Source organism: Eptesicus fuscus, chromosome 4 (genome assembly GCF_027574615.1).
Source record: "Eptesicus fuscus isolate TK198812 chromosome 4, DD_ASM_mEF_20220401, whole genome shotgun sequence".
Lineage (NCBI taxonomy): Eukaryota > Metazoa > Chordata > Mammalia > Chiroptera > Vespertilionidae > Eptesicus > Eptesicus fuscus.
Window position 1 is genome coordinate 73,042,239 of NC_072476.1, and position 26,179 is coordinate 73,068,417.

General features: G+C 38.3%; 1 protein-coding gene across 1 annotated transcript in view; it reads right to left on the bottom strand.

Moving 5' to 3' along the window:
• Positions 1-26,179, bottom strand: part of POLK (DNA polymerase kappa) — a 68,872-nt gene that overhangs the window by 35,688 nt on the left and 7,005 nt on the right. Inside the window, exons 2-3 of the mRNA XM_054715165.1 lie at positions 9,542-9,713; positions 3,221-3,340 (exon numbers count right to left, since the gene is read on the bottom strand). Coding sequence (XP_054571140.1) covers positions 3,221-3,340; positions 9,542-9,676 — 255 coding nt within the window. The 5' untranslated portion in view covers positions 9,677-9,713. The remainder of the gene's footprint in view (positions 1-3,220; positions 3,341-9,541; positions 9,714-26,179) is intronic.

Here is a 26,179-nt window from a genome sequence, read left to right on the forward strand (position 1 = left end):
ACATTTCCTGTCATTCCCCTTACAAAAGATGCCAGAGATCCTCCTGTGAAATAGTCAACTAAAACTGTAACAAATCTGAAATTCTGTTGTGCAATATATATAGGTATTCTCTATTCCTCCAAATTATTAGCATATTTTAAAATATGAGCTTTAAAAATAGTATGAACAGCAAGATATTGTTATATTGCACCACTCATGTATTATATCTTTAAAACTTAAAGATATTCGCAGGCTATAGCTCTATAAAACTCAACAAAAAAAGGTCTAGAAAATCAATTGCATAAGGATTAATATCACTTTAAAGACAATGTTGATGTGGACAGAATAGAATTTTAAAAACCTTGATAAAATGATGCTTAAATTTTTTAAAAATATATTTTATTGATTTTTTACAGAGAGGAAGAGAGAGGGATAGAGAGTTAGAAACATCGATGAGAGAGAAACATCGATCAGCTGCCTCTTGCACACCCCCTACTGGGGATGTGCCCGCAACCAGGTACATGCCCTTGACCGGAATCGAACCTGGGACCCTTGAGTCCACAGGCCGACGCTCTATCCACTGAGCCAAACCGGTTTCGGCAGATGCTTAAATTTATTTAAAAGAATGCATGAGAAAAATAAAAATTTTTTAAAGAAGAGTAGTGAAGGAGGATATTAAACTATATTATTGTAATTTAATAATTAAAATTGCATGGTACTGATACAGGAAAAGATTCTATTGATCAGGAGAGTCCAAAAACAAATCCAAGTACAATGAGAGTTTAGTATATAAACATGCCTCTTCAACTCAGTAGAGAAAGGACTATTGATTCAATAGTGATGTTGGGACAAGAGAATCATTATTTGGGGAAAATAATACCACTTAGGAAAAAAATAATATTCAATATTTAAGAAAAAAATACTTCATACCTTACATCAAAACAAATTCCAAAGAGACTAAATATTTGAGTATAACAAAATCTATACAAATACTAAAAGAACATATAGGCTTATTTGTGAGGAATAACCTCTATGCACAATACCTAAGACAAGAAAATTTTTAAAAATACTGTTGGATTTGTTTATATAAACATTTAAAATTATATAGGGGGGAAAACCCTGTAAAATTAAAAGACAACAAACTGGAAAAATATTAACAAGTGCAGATTAAAAAATCCTTAATATGCCCTAACCGGTTTGGCTCAGTGGATAGAGCGCTGGCCTGCAGACTCAAGGGTTCCAGGTTCAATTCCGATCAAGGGCATGTACCTTGGTTGCGGGCACATCCCCAGTAGGGGGTGTGCAGGAGGCAGCTGATTGATGTTTCTCTCTCATCGATGTTTCTAACTCTCTCTCCCTCTCCCTTCATGTCTGTAAAAAATCAATAAAATATATTTTTAAAAAATAAAAAATCCTTAATATATGATAATATCTATAAATCAAGAGAAAAAAGATACCTGCTCCTCTAGAAATATAGACAGAGGATATTGCTTTGGACTGCTAGTTGAACCCCCAAATCCATTCTCTCTTCCTTCTATAGTAATAGATTTTTAGCTGCACATGGCCACCCAGGTATATTTTACAGCTTCTCTTACAGTTAGGTGTGACCGTGGAACTTAAATTCTTATAAAAGGATGTGAGCTGAAATAATGTGTGCAACTTCTTTTTCACTTGTGTAATAGCAAATTCTTTGCCTTTAATTTTTCCTTTGTTCTTTCTTCCTTACTAGGGAGCTAATCCAGTTTTGTCAGTCCTGGTAAGGATAACATTTTGAAATTATGGAACATGATGCAGAAACTGGTTCTCAAAATTACTATGGTGATCAGAACTACCTGACCAGCTGGGATTACTTACCTACTAAGTAATAAATTTTTATCTTATTTAGACCATTTTATGTTTGGGTCTCTTGTGCCAGCTACTTAGCCTACATCCTAACAGAACAAAAGAGGAAATAGCCACAAAAAGGAAATATTAGTAGCTAACTAATGTGTAAAAAGACAATCACCTTTTGCCACAGCATGGATGGACCGGGAGATTATTATACTAAGTGAAACAAGCCAGTCAGAGAAAGACAAATACCATATGATCTCACTAATGAACAAAGTAAACTGAAGAACAAAATAGAAAAAGAGGCATGGATACATGAAATAGACTGATAGCTGTCAGAGGGCAGGTGGGTGGGGGCCTACAAAAAGACATGTAAATAAGAATGATTATCACAAGGATGTATATAAAACAAAACAACAAACTGGAACCAGTGGGTTAAAGTAAATTAATTATGGTACCTCCATGCAGTGGCATGCTATGAAGCACTAAAAATGATGATTTGGTAGACAAATTATCTTTTATCATGGTAGCAGACTTCTTAACACAGAAGATCAAAATTAGCTTGTGCTCTGGGAAAGCATATATTTTTTTAAATGACACATTATAGTTTGGTAAAGAAGACATGAAATTTATGATCTCAACTCTATCACAAGAATCAAATTAATATTATGATTTTATCATTATGTTGTAAAGTGCTTTGTTAAATTGAATCAGATTTGATCAACAATAAAATTATTTTTAAAATTAAACTTTAGTTTTATTAGCAGAACCTTGACTGCTTTGAGTTGTCATTCTACCACATGTTCTCTGGCAGTGTAGTTCTTACCAATCTTTTCTCCTGAAATAACTTTTAATACCAGAGGGAACAAAGTATTTACTCCCCAAAGATTCTGAAGAAGCCAAAAGCCCCCAAATTTTTAGAATTCTTGTGTTTTATTTTAAAAATTAGACATTAGACATTCTACCCTTTGTGTGACTTTTTGTTTTACTATAATACAATTATGTCTTAAATTACCTTTTAATTTAATTAGTTAATATGTTCCTCCAAAATCAGCATTGTAGAAAATATGGCACATTAATCCTGTAGCCCTTCTAGCTGCCAAGTATGTATGTAATAAAAAGAATATAAGCTTTGACTTTGCCAACTACTTGTCAAATGATTAGGCAAGTTATTTAACCTAATTAAGGTTCCTTTTACTCGTCTGTTTGATGAAGATGACAATGTCTAAGTGTAGCATCTTTATGTAAAGTAATTTTAACAAAGTGTATATATTTGTTAAATTTTTGTTTTACAGTATAACGAACATTTTATTTACATTTTACCTTATTTTTACTTATGACATGAGCATGATGCATTTAAACTGTCAATTCCTATTCTATCAGCTTTCACTTTCTTTAGCAAATAAATTAATACCTGTAATTGTGCTTTCCTTAGCTGCTGACTGGTAATTTGAGCTTTTTGTTGCATCATATTTTCAATTCGTTGGTTTACTTGCTTTTCTTTCTTGAGCTCATTTCCATAAAATCTGGACCCCTATGTAGGAAAGCAGAGCAAAGCATAAGAAAAATGTCTGAAGGAAAGCATCACTGTAGTATAACCTGGAGGCTAAGAGTAAGAGAGCATCAGAATGATTAAATTCAAAATTTAGCTCGACTATTTCTAGCTAAGTGATCCTAAAATTAATCTTTCTGTGTCTCAGTTTCTTTATCTGTAAAATGAATTTATACTTACCTACATGATAGAATTGGTGTGAGGCAGTACTAAGCACAGTATAAACTAAGATGGGTACATATCTGTACTAAAAAAATAACAATGTGTCCCTAGACAGAATCCTTAGGTCATATCCAAGGCCTTAGTCAGATGGGTCATCAGTTACCTCCTTCACTTTTACTTTAAAAGTATTTTTAAAAATTTAATGTTAGTCATTAAAGAAAATAACTTTCAGAAAATTACCTATCATCCTATCACTGAACATAATATCTATCTACTCATCTGGATTATTTTTACTTTTTGGTTATTATAAAAAATGTTGCAATGAATATATGTGTACATGTTTTGTGGGTAGACATGTTTTCATTTCCCTTGGATATGTGCCTAGGAGTGAAATCTGAGTCACATGGTAACTCCACGCTAAATCTTTTGAGGAACTGTCAGATTATTTTCCAAAGTGGCTGAATCATTTTACAATCCCACCAGCAATGTGTGAGAGTTCCAATTTCTCCACATCCATGTCTGCCTTATTTCTTATAGCCATTCTAGGCTATAATAGTGTGAATGGCATAACTTTTTTTTTTTTTTTTTTAGTTTGTTCTGGAATTTTTTTAAAAATTTATCTTTATTGTTGGAAGTATTACAGATGTCTCTTCCTCCCCCCATTGGCCCCCCTCCTCCCCAATCCCACACCCTCCCTAGGCCTTCACTGCACTATTATCTGTGTCCATGGGTTATCCACACATATATATAAATTCTTTGGTTATTTCTGCCCTCCACTTCCCTCTGAGAATCATCAGTTACATGCTCCCATGTCTCTGGATATATTTTGTTTGTCAGTTTATTTTGTTCATTAGATTCCCTGTATAAGTGAAATCATGTGATATTTGTCTTTGTCTTTCTCTGATTGCCTTATTTCACTTAGCATAATTATTTCCAGGTCCCTCCATGTTGTCTCAAAAGGTAAGAGATCCTTTTTTTCTTTTATATATAGCTGCATAGTATTCCATTGTGTAAAGGTATCACCACTTTTTTATCCATTCATCTACTGATGGGCACTTGGACTGTTTCCAGATCTTAGCTATTGTAAATAATGCTGCTATGAACACAGGGATGCATATATTCTTTTTGATTGGTGTTTCAGGCTTCTTAGGATATATTCCTATAAGTGGGATCACCAGGTCAAATGGCAGTTCATTTTTAATTTTTTAAAATCTTTATTGTAACTTTAATTTGCATTTTCCCAATGACTAATGTAATCGAGTGGGACAGGAAAAAGCATGGCAGTAGTAGGAAAAGGATATTTATTTAATAAGTGGTTCTGGGACACAGAGAAGAGAGAGAGATCTGATAAGGACATCTAAGATAACTAATATTTTATCTCTCAACCTGAAAACCAGGTTTATAGGTTTTATTTTTAAAAAATTATATAATTAAAATATTTACTAAGTCTCAAACAGAAAAATTGAGAGATTAGTAAAATGAACACATGTACAAAATTATCATTGAGATTTAACAACTGTTAACATTTTGCCATATTACCTTGATTGATTTTGTTAAGTGACCTGTTGTAAACTAAATTACAGATATAATGACATTTAGCTAGTCCATAGAGTATTACATTACGCATCTTTAAAAATAAGGCTATTTTACCCTAGCTGGTTTGGCTCATTGGATAGAGCACTGGCCTGTGGACTGAAGGGTCCCAGGTCGATTCTGGTGAAGGGTACATGCCTGGGTTGCAGGCTCAATTCCCAGTAGGGGGCATGCAGGAGGCAACCAATCCATGATTCTCTTTCATCATTGACTAGTAGCCCTGCGCACAAATCCATGCACAGGGCTACTAGCTTGCTGCTACTTGCCTCAGCTGGCCACCCACTCACGGCCGCTGGTAGCTCTCTGCTGCTCACAGCTCGCTGCCCCGCCCTCCTGTAGCTCTCCCTGCTCATAGCTCGCTACCCCACCCTCCCGTAGCTCTCTCCGCTTGTAGCTTGCTGCCCCGCCCTCCTGTAGCTCTCCACCACTTGTAGATTGGTTGTGACTTTACAGCATAACGGATAATTAGCATATTCCTCTCTTATTATATAGGACTAGAGGCCCGGTGCACGAAATTTGTGCACAGGGGGTGGGGGGTGTCCCTCAGCCCAGCCTGCACCATCTCCAATCTGGGACCCCTCGAGGGATGTCCGACTGTCCCACTGGGATCGGGCCTAAACGGGCAGTCGGACATCCCTCTCACAATCCAGGACTGCTGGCTCCCAACGGCTCGCCTGCTTGCCTTCCTGATTGCCCCTAACCACTTCTGCCTGCCAGCCTGATCACCCCCTAACCACTCCCATGCCAGCCTGATTGATGTCTAACTGCTCCCCTGCCAGCCTGTTTGCCCCCAACTCCCCTCCTCTGCTGGTCTGGTCACCCTTAACTGCCCTCCCCTGCAGGGTTGATCGCCTCCAACTGCCCTCCCTTGCAGGCCTGGTCTCTCTCAACTGCCCTCCCTTGCAGGCCTGGTGCCTCCCAACTGCCTTCCCCTGCTGGCCATCTTGTGGTGGCCATCTTTTGTTCACATGGGGGCAGGATCTTTGACCACATGGGGGCAGCCATATTGTGTGTTGGAGTGATGGTCAATCTGCATATTACTCTTTTATTAGATAGGATAGAGGCCTGGTGCACAGGTGGGGGCCAGATGGTTTGCCCTGAAGGGTGTCCCGGATCAGGGTGAGGGTTCCCTTGGTGTGTGGGGCGGCCTGAGCGAGGGGCCTGTGGTGGTTTGCAGGCAGACCACGCCCCCTGGTGACCCAAGTGGAGGCCCTGGTATCTGGAATTTATTTACCTTATACAATTGAAACTTTGTAGCCTGGAGTGGAGCCAAGCCTCCTGCTCGCTCCATGGCCGGCAGCCATTTCTGTTGGGGTTTGTGTATATCTTCTATAATTGAAACTTTGTAGCCTTAAGCGGAGGCCTGGGCCGGCCAGGGTGTGCGGAAAGCTTGGCTTCCTCCATCGCCGGGGGCAACCCTAGCCTCCTGCTTTTTCCAGCTCTGTGGCTGCCGCCATTTCTGTTTGGATTTTTTATCTTCTATAATTGAAACTTTGTAGCGTTGAGTGGAGGCTTAGGCCGGCACGGGCAGGCGGAAAGCTTGGCTTCCTCCGTTGCCTGGGAAACCCAAGCCTCCCTCCTGCTCTCTGTGGCTGTAGCCATCTTGGTTGGGTTTATTTGCATACTGCTCTGATTGGCTGGTGGGTGTGGCTGGTGGGTGTAGCTCAGTGATGGTTAATTTGCATATTACTCTTTTATTAGGTAGGATGTTTCTATCTCTCTCTCCCTCTTCCTTCCTCTCTGAAATCAATAAAAATATATTTAAAAAAGAAAAAAACATAAGGCTATTTCCCCACATAATCATAACATTTTTATAACTAATAAAGTGAATAATAATTCCTTAATATCATCTAGTATCCTTTCCATCTTCAAATTCACCTATGTATTTGTTTAAGCAGGATGCAATCAGGATCCTGCTTAAACAAATGTTGTACCTGCTTATTTCATCTCACAATCCTTTTAACTTTCAAAATTGTATCTATGTTTTATATACTAAAATTATTTTTCCCTGAACTTTTTATTTTGAAATCTATAAACCTTTAAAAGCTGAAGAAAAAAAATAGTACAATGATCAATATATGTCCTCTTCCAGATACAGCAATTGTTAATCTCCTGCAATATTTGGTTTCTTCCCAACATTTGGTTGCGTGCACGCGTGCATGCACACATGCACACACACACACCTTTCTTCACCATTTCTTCCTAAACCATTAGGAGAAAGTTGCTGTGAATATCAGCATGCATTTCCTAAGAATGAGGCTATTCTCTTAAATTTTACACGTTACTGCATGGATATTCATAATCTATACTAATAAAAGAGTAATATGCTAATTAGACCGGATCCACCAGCCATCTTCTGGACATCTGACTTCCTTCCAGACAAAGCCATGGTGGTGGGGGCTAAGGCACAGGCAGTTAGGGGCGATCCGGCGGTCAGGGGAGAGCAGTTAGAGGCGAGATCAGGCTGGCAGGGGGTTAGGGGCGACAAGGCCGGCAAGGGAGGGCAGTTGGGAGTGAGATCAGGCCGGCAGGGGAGGGCAGTTGGGGGCGAGATCAGGCCAGCAGGGGAGGGCAGTTGGGGGCGACCAGGCCTGCAGGGGAGGGCAGTTGGGGGCAACCAGGCCAGCAGGGGAGGGCAGTTGGAGATAACCTGGCTGGCAAGGAGGGCCATTGGGGGTGAACTGGCCAGCAGGGGAGGACAGTAGGGGGTGACCAGGCCTGCAAGGGAGGGCAGTTGGAGGCATTAGGCAGGCAGGCAGGTGAGTGGTTAGGATCCAGTGGTCCGGATTGCAAGAGGGATCCCAGATTGGAAAAGGTGCAGGCTAGGCTGAGGGACACCATCGTCCGCCCCGTGCATGAATTTTATGAATAAAAGGCTAATATGCAAATTAACCGAACTGTGGAATGACCGGTTGCTATGACGCGCACTGACCACCAGAGGGCAGACACTCAAAGCAGGAGCTGCCCCCTGGTGGTTAGAGCATTACCACAGGGGAAGCGCTGCTCAGTCAGAAGCCCTGAGCCAGGCTCACAGCTGGCAAGCGCAGCAGTGGTGGTGGGAGCCTCTACAACCTCCACGGCAGTCGGACATCCCCCGAGTGCTCCCGGACTGCGAGAGGGCGCAGGCCGGGCTGAGTGAGTCCCCCCACCCCCGAGTGCCCAAATTCGTGCACTGGGCCTCTAGTATATAGATGAAACCGAAAAAAGTGGTATGAAGAAAATCTATTAAAGAATTCTTTCGGCCTTATCCGGTTTTGCTCAGTGGGTAGAGCCTTGGCCTGTGGACTGAAGGGTCCCAGGTTTGATTCTAGTCAAGGGCTTGTACCTCAGTTGCAAGTTCCCAGGCCCTGGTCGGGGTGGGTGCAGGAGGCAACCAATTGATGTGTCTCTCTCACATTGATATTTCTCTCTCTCCTTCTCCCTTCCACTCTCTCTAAAAATCAATGGAAAATATCCTCATGTGAGCATTAACAACAACAAAGAAAGAATTCTTTCATGGTCTTGGAGAAAGCCATATATAGTTGACTGCTTCAACATAAAAAGAAGCAAACATAAATCTTCTGCCCAGGAGAAACTACCATGAGCAAAATCTGTGCAAAGGCTAAGAGGCAGTTCATATAAAAAGAAATACAAATAGCTTTTATACATATGAAAGATGCACAATCTCACTTTTCATAAGAGAAATACAAATACTAGACTATGTTCCCATAGACTGGTAAATCCAAAAGTTTAGTAACACACAGTGTGGGCACATTTGTGGCAAGATAATACATACCCTCATATATTGACAGTGGAAATGTAAACTGATACAACTGCAATGGAGGGCTACTGGGCAATTCTTAAAAATTGCACATGCTGTATCCATTTGTGCTATCTGCATTTGCTGGAACAATTCCACTTCTGGGAATCTCTCCTATAGTTATACTTGCACATATGCAAAGTTATAAAATACAAGGTTATTCATTGCAGTATTGTTTGTAAAAACAAAATACTAGAAACGACATATGTCCACCAATAAATTTAGATTTCTGACTGGTTCAATAAATTATATTATATCCACACATGTAGCATAAAAACCAATGAATATCTTTAATTACTTACACAGTAAGACCTCCAAGTTATGTTAACTGATACAAAATAAAAAACACAACAATCACAATATTCTCCTTCTGGGGTTAAAAAAAAATGGCAAAAAAATACATGTATGAATATTTTGCTTTTACATGCATATTATGTATATGTGAAGTAGAAAACGGGATGGCAAGAACAACTGAATAGAAAGAAGATTATTCCATGCCCATTTGTAGCTTAACAATGTTATATATTAAAATTATAATTAAAAGGATGTTTAAAATTTACTGATTTTCATTTAAACGAAAAGTATAAAAGTTACTATATTAAAGATATTGAAAGAAACAAGAAACGTACCCTTGTGGCTTCCATTATAATTTTGTTTATTTTCTCTTTATCTAATCCTTCCATCCCAGCTTTATTATCATTAAGTCCCATCCTAAGAAGAAGATCATCTTTGTAATTGCCATTCTTCTCCTTTGTGCTGTCCATGGTGTAGACTTAACGTTGAAATGGCTTCTTTTATTACCTGAAAAATCACACAAAATAAAAACTGCTTTTCAAAGCACTGACAGTGGGAGGGGAAGTAGACACTTAAAAGTTAAAATGATATAGAAATTGGCAAAACAGATAAAAAGTGATGGTTAGGAATGTTTAGCTACTGAGAAATCATCATTATTCAGCATTTAAAATTACTATTCCAATATTATAGTACTCTTGGAGGGGAAAAATAAAGTAACATTTCCTGCAAGCTCCGTGTCAGTCACTATGCTTGGTGCTTTACACTTGAACCTCACACAGGAGCCCTGAGAGGTTATTATCCCCAATATAAAGAGAAAAGAAACCTGAGACCTAGAACATGTCTACTGACACAAACTTGCTAATAAGTGACATCTGTGTTGAAATCCAGGCCTGAGTTTCCCACATGTTTTTCACATATTAATACACGCTATCCTACCTAATAAAGAGGAAATATGCTAATTGACCCTCACGCCGTCGCAAAGATGGCCGTGCCCACAGCCAATAAGGAGGGGATATGCTGACCGCCCTACCCTCAAAGATGGCAGCGCCCACAGCCACAAGAAGGCAGTGCCCAGTCCCCTCAGCCCCGCCGGGGCAGCAGGCGCACGCCTGCCTCCATAGTCCCCCAGTCTCCTCAGCCCCCCAGCTACCCAGGGCCGGCCTGAGGCGCAGGCAAGCCTCGGATGGCGGCTGCCCAGCTGCCCAGGGCCACCCAAAGCTCAGGTAACCAGGGCCAGCCAAGGCTTGCGCTGCCGGCAGTGGCAGCAGCAGAGGTGTGATGGGGTGTCACCTTCCCCTGATCACTGGGTCGCCTGCCACCCCTGAGGACACCAGGACTGTGAGAGGGGGCAGGCCGGGCTGAGGGACCCCTCCCTCCAGTGCATGAATTTTCATGCACCAGGCCTCTAGTAGGAAATAAATAAATAACAACATTTCCTCTAAACATGTTTACTTAACAGCACTTATTACCTGCTGTATGAAGAGCTTTATTCTTATGGCAGTGAAAAAATAATAATCTATTCACTTTCAGGAAATTATTATATTTTACAATGTTTTATCATTTCTAAGGTTAAGAAAAATCCTTTCAAATAATAATTCTTTAATATCTTTATATAGTTCTTTATTATTTACCTGCACATACATTAGCTTTAAAAACTATAATAACCATGCAAAGTAGATTTGGTTATTCTCATGTTAGAGAAAATAATTCAGACTATCAGGAAGGTTAAAGGAATTGCCTATTATAATTCTGCTAATAAGCAAAATAACTGTGATTTGAATCCAAGTCTTTTTCAAGCCCAATGAAGCTACCATAGCAAATTTTTTGTACTAACTTTTAAGACCTCTTGGCAACTTTCAAATATGCAAGATAGTATTATTAACTATAGTCACCATGCTGTACATTGCATCCCAAGAACTTAATTCATTTTATAACTGGAATTTTTTACCATTTGACCACCTTCACCCATTTTGTTCCTCCCTCCCAACCACCAATCTGTTCTTTGTATCTATGACTTCAGTGTGTGTTTTTAAAAAATTCCACATATAAATGAAATAATATAGTGTTTTTCTTTTTTTATCTGACTTATATCACTTGGCATAATGACTACAAGAGGACCTTTTATTCCATTTTTGGCACCAGCAAAGAATGAAAAAAATATGAAAGGAAATTTAAATACTGTGATTAGAGATAGTTCCATTAGAAAACAAATAGTGTACATCACAGTAGTTCTCAAACTATGCTGTACATTAGCCACCTGGAGAAATTCTAAAACTCTTGATGCATACATCATATTCCATACCAAATAAATCAGGTCTGGGAGTAGGAACAAATACCAGTATTTTAAAGAGATGCCCAGGTAATTCCAATGTGCCCCAAAGTATAGGAACCACTGGTGATGTTTTTCCTCAGTGCCCAAAGGTATATAGATTGTTTTTCTAATTTCATCATTTGAATTTTTCTCAACTATTACATTCAGCCTAATAGTACCTGATATTTTGCCTTATTCTTTAGTAACCCCAATACTTGTTATTTTCCAGTAAAACAGGTAAATGTAATCCATTCCTAATTTCCCCAACCTACTGAAGAGTGGAGAGGCTACATGAAGACATCCTGCATTTAAGTTGCCTTGTCCTTTAAATGGTGAAATGTATGAAAGGAAAAGAAACATTTAATGTATGCTTATTACTTCACATATGGTATACTATTTAGGCCAAAATCTCTAAGAAGAATTGGTTTTGGTCCTTGATTAGGTCAGAAGAAGTAGGCTATCAGCAATACTGACACCAGGAAAAATTGTGATCGTTAAAGTTAGTTTTCAGCTACCACCTTGCCTTGTTGATGCCCAGTTGCCAGGCAATTTCTGTCCAGTTTCATGGACATAGGCTTACTATCATCTACAGGCTATGACTTCCAAGTTTGAACTCTAGTCCAAATGCATGTCTGACATCTCAAATTTAATATGTCCAAATTGATCTTCTCATATGCCTCTATCCTCCAAACGAGGTCCAGCTGCAGTCTTCCTCAACTCAGTTGAAGGCAACTCTAATCCTTTCCAATTGCTCATGCAAATAACATTGTAGCCATTCTTGACCTTGTTGTTTCTCATATACCCCATATCCAAACTGTCAGGAAATCCTGTGAGCTCAGCTTTCAAAATCTACTCTGAATTTACCACTTCTCATTATTTTCACTCGATTCTGAACTATCGTTACTATCTCTTCCCTGGATTATTGCAATAGCTTCTTCAATAGTCCCTTGTTTCTGCTCTTTTCCTCCTACATTCAATTATCAACATAGTAGCCCAAATGATTCTTTTAAATCACAAGTTAAGTCATGTTATCCTTCTGCTAAAAACTATCTAATGGCACCCCATATCACTCCAGAATAAACCCCTAATCTTTAAGAATCTGTATCCCAGTTACTTGTTACCTGTCTACCCTCATACTCAGTTTATATCATTTTCATATTCTTTTATCCACATAGGAAGGGCACATAATCACAATAAAAGAATGGGAGAAAAACTGCTTTTCTGAAGTTAATAATTTTAAAATATTTGTAGTTTTTCCTATTTCAACATTACATGTAAGGACACGTATATGAGCCTAAACAACGTCCAATTTTACAACCCTATTTTCCTAAGACATTTAATGGTTAAATTGGTTTATTAAAGCTTTTGGGACTTGTATTAAAATGTAAGAATATTTTGAATTTACATAATATAATGCTTGTTACGTTCCATTAATATTCAAAAAATTCTAGTTTATGTTTATTCTTTGAGAAATTAAGTTGCTTTGTTAGTTTCTTTAAATACTTCCCAAATATATCTAAATCTAAGAAAAACTGTTAGAGAAAGCAATAAACAACATACTAAGTTTTAGTGTACTTGGGTCACTATCAGTTTCTTTTGGTAATCCCATTTATGTGACTGTGGTGAGCCTGCTTTGTTTTTATTATTTAGTACTAGAGGCCCAGTGCACAAAATTTGTGCACGGGTAGGGTCCCTAGGCCTGGCTGGCGATCAGGGCTGGTCAGGTCATTCTGGATGCTGGCCAGGGCCTCCCTTTATTCTGAACCACCCCCTGGTGGTCAGTGCACATCATAGCAAGCAATCAAATTCTTGGTCTCCTGGTCGAACTCCCGAGGGGACACTTTACACATTAGCCTTTTATGTATATAGATTCCTGTTATTTTCAAATTTCTAAAATCCTTCATTAGTCCTCGTATTGATATCTATCCCATTAGTTCTTACTGAGTTGCTTTATCTAGAAACCCATAAATGGAAAGGGGGAGTTTCTAGCAGAGATAATCACATAATATCACAAAGAATGAAGATTTTCCATATTTTTCTGGGAGGGAGATTTAATACTGCTTCAAATGACTTTAGGAGGGCAGCACATAAAGTCAGGGATTAGTATGGTGTCTGCTACGTGATAAACTGAATCAACAGTTATTATTATTAAGTTAAGCAAATTTTCAGAGCTGTGAAAAATCACTTGTGTTACTTCCTTCTCTCTTTAATTTCTTTATTGATGGAGGTATTACATATGTATCCTTATCACACCATTGCCCCCCTCCCTCCATCCCTCCACTCATGCCCTCACCCCCCTGTTGTCTGTGTCCATTGGTTAGGCTTATTACTTCCTTCTCTTTAAGATAAAGAGACTATATAAGGGAAGAGGATACACTGTAAGCATCCTTGACAAAATGCCAAAGTTCACAGATCACACAGGCGAATTTTGTTTGTTTTGCTTCCAAAGAAGTATTTGTCCTATGATTACTATGCACCATCACATATAAAGTCCCAAAGTCTATGAATGGATATAACTGACTTTATAAACAAAATGTTTTTTAAAAAATGGTCAAATATTTTTATAGCTTGACATTACTGAATAATCTGTTTCACTTCAACCCAGAAGCACAAACAGTAATGCATAACTCAAAGGAAAGAACTCTGGGTTCTTGTGGTTTAGCATATTGTTTAAAAGCACATTTTCTCTGGAAACATTCAAATTCTTCCCAGTCTGATTCTACTACTGACTATTCAAACTACCACTTAAAAAATATTAAGGCCAACCAATGTTTTGGGTGACAGTAAGGATGGAAAATTAGAATTTTTCAGAAGGGATTCTAAAGAAGAAGTTTTTTGTGTGCTAGGGTTCGGCCTACCTATTTAAAAAGCACACAAAACTACATAAACAATATCACAAGCACTTAGCATATTGACCAAAGTCACCTAGAATTAATCCACCAGAAATTATACAAAATAAATAAATAAGAGAAAGAGAAGGAATAGAGCAGGAAAGGAAAGGAGATGGGAAGAGGAGGAGGGGGAAAAACTAAACCATAGGGAATTTCCTAGGTGGAGCCTGCTTCTTATTTTTAATATATTACAAATAACCAAACCAAATAATCCCCCAGAAAATCTATATAGGGTTTAAGAACGAATATTTTTAGAGAGAGAAACCAAGATGGGGGCATAGGTAAACACCTAAACTGCTGCCTCACACAACAATCTCAAAACTACAACTAAAAGACAAAACGGACATCATCCAGAACCACAGGAAGGCTAGCTGAGTGGAAATTCTACAACTAGAAGAGAAAAGCACACTGAGACTCAGAGGAGCTGCAGAAGGCAGAGGTATGGAGGCGCGCGCGCTGAGAAGGCTGGCAACTGAGTACGCGGCTGGCTTTCTCAATCGGGAGGGAGACAAAGCTCCTGACTGCTCTGAACTCCAGTTCCGGGCGAGACTCTGGAGACCCAGACTCATTTGGGGAGAAACTGGACGGTCAGGAAAGAGAAAAGCACATTGAGACGCAGAGGAACTGCGAAAGGCAGAGGTACGGAGGAGTGCATGTGGAAAGGGCTGGCAACTGAGTACGCGGCTGGCTTTCTCTCTCTCTCTTTTTTTAAAAATATATTTTATTGATTTTTTACAGAGAGGAAGGGAGAGGGATAGAGAGTTAGAAACACTGATGAGAGAGAAACATCGATCAGCTGCCTCCTGCACACTCCCCACTGTGGATGTGCCCACAACCAAGGTACATGCCCTTGACCGGAATCGAACCCGGGACCTTTCAGTCCGCAGGCCGACGCTCTATCCACTGAGCCAAACCAGTTTCGGCGCGGCTGGCTTTCTCAATCGGGAGGGAGACAAGAGCTCCCGACTGCTCTGAACTCCAGTTCCGGGTGAGATTCTGGGGATCCAGACTCATTCGGGGAGAAACTGGACTGTCTGGCAGCGGGCGAAACTCGAGGGCAGCTCTCTCTCAGAGGTGCTTGCAGTGATTACCACGGGACACTGAGACCCAGGGGTCTCTTAGTGCAGGGCTGATGGGAACTCCGCCCCATCCAAGCTGAGCCAGAGGCTTTTGCAAGTCTTGTCTCATAAGGGTGTCTCCAGCACAGAAGTTCTCCCATCATAGACACAACTGATCCTCACAGCCAATTGGCCTGGAGGTCAATTCCTCCCAGTGATACCAACAACAATCAAGGCTTAACTACAACAGACTGTGCACACAACCCACAAAGGGGTGCACCAAGAGTGTCCACCTCAGGTAACTGGGGAGGCTGAGCCACTGGGCCCTATAGGAAACCTAGCAGAAAAAACCACTCTATCAACTCAGGGAAGCAGCCAAAATGCGGAGACAAAGAAACAGGTCACAAATAAAAGAAATGGAGGAAAGCAAATGACTGTATATAGAGTTCAAAACCATGTTTATAAGGTTTTTCAAGAATTTTCTAGAAACCGCCAATAAATTTAGCGAGACCCTCGAGGATATGAAAAAGGACCAACTAGAAACTAAGCATACACTGACTGAAATAAAAAATAATATACAGAGATCCAACAGCAGACTAGAGGATCGCAAGAATCAAGTCAAAGATTTGAAATACAAAGAAGCAAAAAACACCCAACCGGAAAAAGCAAAAAGAAAAAAGAATCCAAAAATATGAAGATAGTGTAAGGAGCCTCTGGGACAACTTCAAGCGTACCAACATCCGAATTATGGGGGTGCCAGAAGAAGGGAGAGAGCAAGATACTGAAAACCTATTTGAAGAAATAATTACAGAAAACTCCCCCCACCTGGTGAAAGAAATAGACTTACAAGTCCATTTTGTGCGAACCCCAAACAAAAGGAATCCAAAGAGGATCAACCAAGACACATCATAATTAAAATATCAAGAGCAAAAGACAAAGAGAGAATATTAAAAGCAGCAAGAGAAAAACAGTTAGTTACCTACAAGGGAGCACCCATACGATTGTCAGCTGATTTCTCAACAGAAACTATGCAGGCTAGATGGGAGTGGCAAGAAATATTGAAAGTGATGAATAGCAAGAACCTACAACCAAGATTACTCTACCCAGCAAAGCTATCATTCAGAATTGAAGGGCAGATAAAGAGCTTCACAGATAAGAAAAAGCTAAAGGAGTTCATCACCACTAAACCAGTATTATATGAAATGCTGAAGGGTATTCTTTAAGAAGAGGAACAAGAAGATAAAAATTATGAACAACAAATACATATCAACAAGTGAATGTAAAAATCAAGTGAATAAAAAATCTGATGAACAGAATAAACTGGTGAATATAATAGAATCAGGGGCATAGAAAGGGAGTGGACTGACAATCCTTGGGGGGCGAAAGGTGTGTGGGGGTGCGGGAAGAGACTAGACAAAAATCGTACACCTACGAATGAGGACAGTGGGGGGGAGGGGTAAGGGCAAAGGGTGGGGTGGGAACCGGGTGGAGGGGAGCTATGGGGGGGGGGGAAGAGGAACAATTGTAATAATATGAACAATAAAGATTTATTTTTTAAAAAAAGAACAAATATTTTTAAATTATCCAAATGTTTAAATATTTAATGTTTGTTTGAACAGATTAAGCAGTGAGCACAAAACTTTAGATTGTGCTTAATGTTCTTTTTACTATCTAAATTCAAATACAATAAAGAATACTACCCTAATTTTAAAATTGTCATTTTCAAATTAATGTCTGACTTAAAAATTTCTTTTTCCAGTTTCTTCTAAAAAATGCTTAATTTTCAAGAATATAAAAACCACAACTCAAAACACTTTAACACATTATGTTCTCTGTTTCTCTTCAGTTACTTCATACACACATATGTGCTCACATACACTCAAGCCATATAACCACAATTCTTTTTTTTCTTATTTTAAAATTTTATTTATTTATTTTAATCCTCACCCAAGGATATTTTTCCATTGGTTTTTAGGGAGAGTAGAAGAGAAGGGGAAATAGAGAGAGAAACATCGATGTGAGAGAAATACATCAATTGGCTGTCTCCTGCACATGCCCCAACCAGGGCAGGGGCCAGGGAGGAGCCTGCAACCGTGGTACATGACCAGAATTGAACCTGGGACCCTTCAGTCCACAGGCTGATACTCTATCCACTGAGCCAAACCAGCTAGGTCTCTCACAATTCTCATATGATGGGAACAACTGTATTTTTAGCTTTAGCTTTTTTAAAAATTTGATTTTAGAGAGTGGTAGGTATCGAGAGAGAGAGAGATTTGTTGTTCAACTTATTTATGCATTAACTGATTGCTTCTTGTATGTGACCTGACCTGGGATCAAACCTGAAACCTTGGTGTATGGGGACAATGCTCTAACCAACTGAACTACCCAGCCAGGGATCTTTAACTTTTAATATCTTTACAAAATAAGATGTACAAAAATTTCAAAATTACTTCAGAGTGGATTATTTCATTTTTAAATGTGCATGTATCACTGAGAGAAATAACTGAAAAAATGTTACCCCATAGATCCTAAACCAAGGAGATGTAAGGTAAAAGAAAATTCAAGTTTTCACTGAAGACATAAGGTCTACTCTTTAATAGAGAACCATGCACATATTCTTTTCAATTGCCTTTTTCCTTCCTGTGTTTTCTATTCATTTAACTTATTCCAAAGAAGAATGAGGCAGAGGCAGTAAAAAAAAAAAACCTACTCTTCTTAACTTAGAAACATAAATGTCACTCTTATAGAAATGTCACTCTTATAAAATTATTTGCTTCTTTAGTACAGAATGGAAGATATCCTGATACAAAACACATTAAATAAAGTGTTGATCCAAAGGTAAATTACCCAAAGTTAAGTTCCTATTTTGATGATGAGTTGCATATTTTGTAAAAAATCTGGTGGGTTCTTTAACAATATAAACTTTGTTTATATTCAGAAATAAACACACTCAAGATATTTAACAACTGTGATAAACTAAATTTATACCTTAAGAAGTTGATTGTTTCTTGGGATGTTGATTCATTAACAAAAAGGAGTTATACTAAGAGGTTCTTTCTTTGGGTACTAGATCAAGCCAGCAAAAATATTTACTTACATAGAAGTGATAATAAACAGACTACTTTTGTTTTAGTTTATATAGTAAAGTGCACAAAGCTTAAAGGATAGTTGAATACATATGTTTTTAGAAAAGGAAGAAAGGACTTTTCTATAGTAGTTTTGTACTGTAATAATTTTTTAGGTTTTACAATCTCAAATGTTACCATTTTAATATAAATTATACTAAAGGCCTGGTGCATGAAATTCATGCACAGGTGGGGTCCATAGACCTGGCGGGTGATCAGGGCTGGGCCAGAGAGGAGGTGATGGTCACCAGGCCGGGTGCAGAAGGAATGGACACCGACGCCACCATTGTCAGCACCCTGCCACCGCGCAGTTCCCCGACTCCTCCCCCTCCTTCCCTTGATGCCATGCCGCCACCATGGCGGGTGAGTGGCAGGCCAATTGGGGCCTGCTGGCACGGGGGAGAGACACAGCATGGGAGGTTGGCCACCGGCCCTAAGTAGGAAGCCGGCCCTCAGCCTCCCTGGGAAAGGAGCCACGTACGCTGCCACCCACCCCCAATTCCACATCCCAGCCCAGGGGCCGGCCCCAATCGGACCTCAGGGCCTGCCGGCCGGAGTGAAAGACCATGGGAAGTTGGCTGGCCAGGGGGAGGTTGGCTGTGGGAGCGCACTAACCACCAGGGGGCAACTCCTGCGTTAAGCATCTGCCCCCTGGTGGTCAGTGCACATCATAGCGACCAGTCGTTCAGTCGCTTAGATATATATATGAAGCCAGAATAATAAGGTTCCACTACTATTGGAAAATTGAGCTATTATACTTTGTATCACTACACTGGGTTGTGTCCTACAGTAGTGGAAGAAAAATATTTTTTAAATAAATTTAATAAATTGTACAGAAAGAGTTGTACAAGATATTATTTTATCATGGAAAAATGATCTTTTCAATGAATCCCTTCTGACAAACTGCTCCAGTTTTTTAAAAAAGATATATTTTTATTGATTTCAGAGAAGAAGGGAGAGGGAGAGAGAGAAACATCAGTGATCAGAATCATTGATCGGCTGCCTCCTGCATGTCCCCTACTGGAGATCAAGACAGCAACCCTGTTCCAGTTTTTCTGAGTCCTATCCTTTATATCATTTCTTAATCCACTGTTGATTTCTTATAGTGCCAAAAGTCTATGGCGGGAGTTTAAAACACTTTCACAACCTAACCCTTGACAAAATCTTAAGTAAAACCTCAAACTTTTCCTTAAATCTTTGTTCTAAGAATACTGTAGAACTCTCCTATAATTTCTTCATATATGTTCTATCACTAATATAAAAGCATAAATACATAGCCTCCTGTAAAAGGAAAGGAATGTTTGTGAGCATGGGTTAAAAAAAACTTGCAAAACACTGAGCTAGAATAACTTATTAAACTATCATCTCTTGCACAATAGATGATTTATGTTAACTAAACAGAACTATTAGCCCATAAAAGGAATAGTCCAGATTTACTGATACTTATTTTGTCCTTAATGAGAGCTAAATATGCTAACTGCTTATTTTAACCTATAGACTTAATAAAGAGTTCAGTTTCAAGAGGCATTTTGATAGAGAGTAAATGATTTGTAGCCAGATTGTCCTGGATTTAAATGTAAACTCTGAAGCTTAATTAGCTGTGTCTTTTGGGGTAATTTATGTTATTTCAAGGTCTATGAAATCTTGGTCTCCTGGTCTATAACACTTTCCAGGATTGTTGAGGGTTAAATGTTTAATATGTAAGAGCCCCCTAGCACAGTAAACACATAGTAAGCATGTAATGATTTGGATTCTCTCCTCACACATTCATTCTTACTTATTTCTCTAAAATGTAACTAAGACTACAGGCCTAGCTGCAAACATGAGCATGTAATTGTGAAATAATAGAAAAATCATCATTACTAAATAAGACAAAACGAAAACAATCACCCACCACCAACACACACAAAATGTTAGGCGTAACTTTAAGGAAGTCAGAAAGAACAAATGCCTGGCGCAGCCCCCATCCCTCACAACTCCCATCTTAGATCTTGTGGAACTCAGTAAACCAACAAGAGATTCTTCTTCATGGCTTTTAAGGCTTTACCATCGACATGATCCTAAAATTCAAGTCAAGGTACCAAGCTATATTTTAGTTTACTTTAAGTCAATGAATATAATATTAAGGTAACCAAGTCTGACACACACATAAAATTTCAACGTTAACAGCTTATGCTGAGTTTGATCTCATAACTCTTAATTGTCTGAATGCACCAACATACTAATGTGTTTGGCATGACTGATTTAAAAAGCACATATATTACTATCTAGAATATGTATAGAAATACTTTATATTAATATAGCTTAACAAACATATGCATTTTAATGTAAAAATCAAATTAATATACTTCTAAGAATAGATCAAGTTCTCAGAGTAAAGTTTTAACTTAAATCCTAGAATATCCCCCAAGAAAATTTCTAGAAGTCTAGTTTAGAACATGCATATTTAAAAAATGTAAATACCTGCCCAGCCAGCATGGCTCAGTGGTTGAGCATCGACCCATGAACCAAGAGGTCACGGTTCAATTCCTGGTCAGAGCACATGCTTGGGTTTCAGGCCGGATCCCCAGGGGGTATGTGCAGGAGGCAAGCGATTGATGATTCTCTCTCATCATTGATCTCTCTCTCTCTCTCTCTAATCAATAAAGATATATTTTTTTAAAAAATAAATACCTGACAAATGCTTATATTAACAGATTTTTTTAAAAATATGTTTTTATTGATTTTAGAGAGATTTTCTTCTAGAATCTGTGAAAGAAAAAAATAAGGCAATGTTTTTTGCAGAACTTAGTACAACTAAAATACAGATTTCAAGGGAGTAATAACAGGCCACTCAGCCTGTTATTTAATAAATGTATGTTGAATGAATGAATGATGGGCACATTATTATTCAGAAAGGAATAAAACTAATGGTAACAACTCAGTTAAGTATTTTTAAAGGTAATAACTATAAAAGCTAACATGAATCTTATTGTTTTATGTGCATTTATTTAATCTTCGTAAGAGAAGAGGAAACTAAGGTGCAGATTTAGTAGGTACCTTAGATAAAGTCAGACAAATTTGGGACTGTATTTCAGGTCTGGCTTCAAAGCCATCATACTTAATATAAATACAAAAAGGTAAAAATAGAAAATTAGTGAAATCTTACCCAAAAAGATGCAACTAAGTTGTTTTGTTGACTGATAATGGAAGTAATATAAAAGTGGAATGAATGGTGATAAAATATCATATAGTACTGAAATAAAAGGCCCAACTTATGTCTTAATTTAGTTTTAAATGACATCATGATTTTGAAAACTCTCTAAAGTCTTCAAATGAAAATATGAAACAATGACAAGAAACTAAAATAAAGTTATGAAAATATGATGTTCATTCAGACTTTTCTAAAAACTGTGAACTTTTTAAAGAAACATTTATAGATGAGGGCTTTTTTAGTATCCTGAAATGTGATAAACATTGCACAAAGAAAAATGTATTTGGGAATCAACTGCAAATCTGAAGGGACAATTTCTTCAATAATCATAGCATCTAAAACAATCAGTTCATTTCTACCATGCATTTGCCTTACCTAATAACAACTAAAAATCAGTCATTTAAAAAGCCCTATATTTCCATCTAAAGCAACACAGACAATAAAAGAGCAGCATTATACATAAAAGGACTTTTTTTCTGAAAATGAAAGCTTCCTAAATCTTGCCTTTTACAAGTGAAAGTAGCAGCAAAGGTGACTTCTCTTTTAAAATACTATCAGTGGTTTCTTCCTTTATCATGATACAATAGGAAAAAATAAAACTTTTAAAAATAAAATACTTTTCTCTAAAAATAGAAAAAATTGAAACATGAAAATAAAAAATACTAAATTCCATAAAAGTTGGTTACTTTGCTAAAAATATGTATGCTTAATGATAATTAGAATTTTCTAAAAACTTACTTATATGCCAGGCACGTACTAAATACTTAAGAAGTATTCTCTCATTTATTCCTCATGATTACTCACCAATTTAGATATTATCCCAATGAAGTATATAGTAGTAAAATACAAAAGGAAATTGCTCCACTGTTTTCTAACCTCTTGTTATTTCTGTTAAGACCATGATCTTTCAAATTGTTATTCTCCATAGGTGATAATGCCTTTTTATTTTTATTTTTTTACTGCTTTCAAGTTTTGCTCTTAATCTTTGTTTTTCAACTACTGACCATGATGTGCCCAGGCACATCCTGTCCTTCAAAGGACAGAGCTAGGCCAGGTTCCTGTATTCTCTGTGAACACTTTACTCCTGCTTCCTTTCACCAGTCCTTGTAAAGCTTTGAAGGTTTTCTCTGTCCCTGACATGCAGCAGGGCTGCCTTCCTCATTCCCTCCTACCCTCATACTGCATATATTTTAATGTTTTCCCATTGTTCCAAAATACTCCCAATTAAGGAAGAAAACAAAGGCTTTACAAGGCTTCAAAAATTCCCAATTCCTTTTTCAAGAATATGACCTATAAAAAGCTGTTTAAATTATATACCTCTTTTAATTTCTATGTGCAATATCAAGCACTATACCAGTGATGGCGAACCTATGACACGCGTGTCAGCACTGACACACGTAGCCATTTCTGATGACACGCGGCCGCTGAGGCGGCCGCATGCCGAGGATGAAACATCTGCTGCTCCTGAGGATGAAACATTTGCGAAATAATGTTTTTTCCTCAAAGTGACACACTACCCGAGTTATGCTCAGTTTTTTGGCGAAGTTTGACACACCAAGCTCAAAAGGTTGCCCATTACTGCACTATACTAATCTTAACCACAAAATAGTTTGGGTTTTCATACCATAAAAAACTAGCAACAATCCCTAGAAAGCAGCAAGGTCTTTCTGAAGAAGGCCTTTGTCTCTGGAGTTCACCCCTTTACTTGCACACATCTTTTCACATATCCGCATGAGGGCTAAAGTACATATTACTACATGTGAGTCATGGATCCCCTGACTTCACCTGGTTTCGGAGGATTCCCTCGGAGTGTGATTTATAGAGTACTAGAGGCCCAGCGTGCACAAAATCGTGCGATTAGGGTCCCTAGGCCTAGCCTGGCCTCCATCGCATGGCCTCTGCCGCCCTGCGACCTACGTGAAGCTCCCTGCCCCCGGACGCACTGCGATGCTTGCAGCCCCTTTACTGCTCCGCGAGGCTCCCCGCGCCCCTCGACTGCTCCACAAAGCTTGCTGCTGCCCCACGAAGCTCACTGCTGGATGCTCCGCGAAACTCCCCCTGCCCCGCCACTGCTCTGCAAGGCTCCCCGACCCTGCAACTGCTCCGCGAAACTCGCTGCCGCCTGGGTGACTGCTCCACTAAGCTCACGGCCACACTGAGAAGCAGCCTGCCACCGCCGCTCAACAGTCCCCAGTCCCGCCCCGCCGCCAGCCCCCGCTCACGGGCTGGGGGAGAGAGGGGACCGAGAGGTGCTCCATGCACTTCACGGTGACCGGTCGCCCGTTCGGTCCGGTCGTGACGCCACCTAGCTCTTTATATATATTAGGATGGTTCTACTGTGAAATGCTTGCTATAGTGGGATCTACATGATAGCCATGCTTTCCTTATATAAAAAAAAAAAAGAAAGGAAAATTCTGTTATTTTAGGTATTTCTAACTAACAAAAATGGCCTATTCAGATGTCCCAATGGGCACATATTTATTGTACTTTATATATGAATTTTTATACATCTATTTTTAAGGCAAAAATTTCACTGTGTTAAGCAAAGATAAATGAACTAGTAATTAATATATTAAACTGTAGTTTAATTTTTAAGATAAGTACCTTACTTAATCAAATTATTATTTTGGAATGAATTACAATGACTAACCTCTTTACCTGAGAAAGAAGGAAATACAAACTAGTTCAGGTTTGGTTATGAAATAAAATGAAGAAATGTAGTTTATATTAACCCTTGGTGTACCATAGGATCTATTAAATCCAATTTTAGCTTTTTAGTTTTTTTGAGCAACTTCACTTGTAAGCATTAATGTTTCATACCTTACTTTTTCTTTATCTTGGCAAAATTTCTATATGGATCTATTTTATCATCCTAGGATTTATGTAATCATTACTCATCAATTATTTGTAAGAGTTAAGCTAAAAATAAAATTAAATAATAGAATCACCTAGATGGATGATCTAATAGTAAAAGAAATCCTCACTATTTATCATCCTTCAGTTTTCTTATTATGTTTTGCCCACAGTATTACAACTTTGAAAGAAAGTATAAGTGAGATATAGAGACACCATTTTTGCAGGTTTTTGTTTTTTTAGAGGCTTTTGTTAAATATAGTTGAAAGTTCTGAATTTTTCATACCAGCAAAGAGAAGACAATTGACAGAATTTCACATTACTAGACAAATCAGAAGATGAATATAGAGATTAATAGCATTCTACACTATAATGATGAAATTGAACATATAAGCAAATTCTAGACTATGAATTTTCAGATGATTCAAACATATTTTCTGACACTCAAGAATCAATGAGTAAACAATGCATATTTAAGAATAAAAAGCAAATAAGGCATTCCCATCCAATTAGTCATTCAACAGGAAGAACTTCATCACAGAGTATTTGCAACAACTTGGAACACCCCATTTTGCTAACAGGATGTATGACAGTGTTCTTTCATCCTTTATGTTTGCACTAAAAGTTACTTATAAGAGTTTGTAAATAAACAAATGGTTAAGTTATATACGAAGGGAATAGGTAATGTAGAAATGAAAACTTCATTGGACCTATAATTCCAACTGGACTTATAAATATAAAAATAAAAATGTTTTGCAATTACAGGGGAAGAAAATGTTTTGCAATTACAGGGGAGAAGGTTGCCTTCTCTTTACAAGGTTATGAGATGTCAAAGTTTGCAATGTTATTGCATTTTGACAACCTAAGTGCAAAATAAAGAACCATAAGTAATGATAAGCTAGATGTATTAAAGATGCATATTAAATCTGGAACCTTTATTTACAAGATGGGTAGTTCTAGAATCATGCATAGAAGTTGATGAGCAGCTAGCTGCTTTACAAAGATAGTAACTACCGTACTTTCCGGCGTATAAGACGACGGGGTGTATAAGATTTTCCTGGGTTAAAAAGTCGTTTTATATGCTGGAAAATATGGTATATTGGACTATATTGATGGGATCAGATATATTGGACTACCGTATTTTCCGGCATATAAGACGACTTTTTAACCCAAGAAAATCTTATACGCCCAGTCGTCTTATATGCCGGAAAATACGGTATTTTAGGGGAATATGGAATAAAATTTTGAGTTAGTATACTAAGTTCTGATTTTTTTTTTAAATTTGTATTTATTGATTTGAGAGAGAGAGAGAGAGAGAGAAACATTGATTTGTTGTTCAACTTATTTATGGATTCATTGGTTGACTCTTATATGTGCCCTGATCTGGGATCGAACCGGCAACGTTGGCATATGGAAATGATGCTCTAACTAACTGAGCTAGCTGGCAAGGGCAAGTTTCCATTTTTATTACAATTTCTAATAAAGTTGTTGTTCACTATACCTTCATTACTTCTTCAAGATTAATAAATTACTCAAAAATAT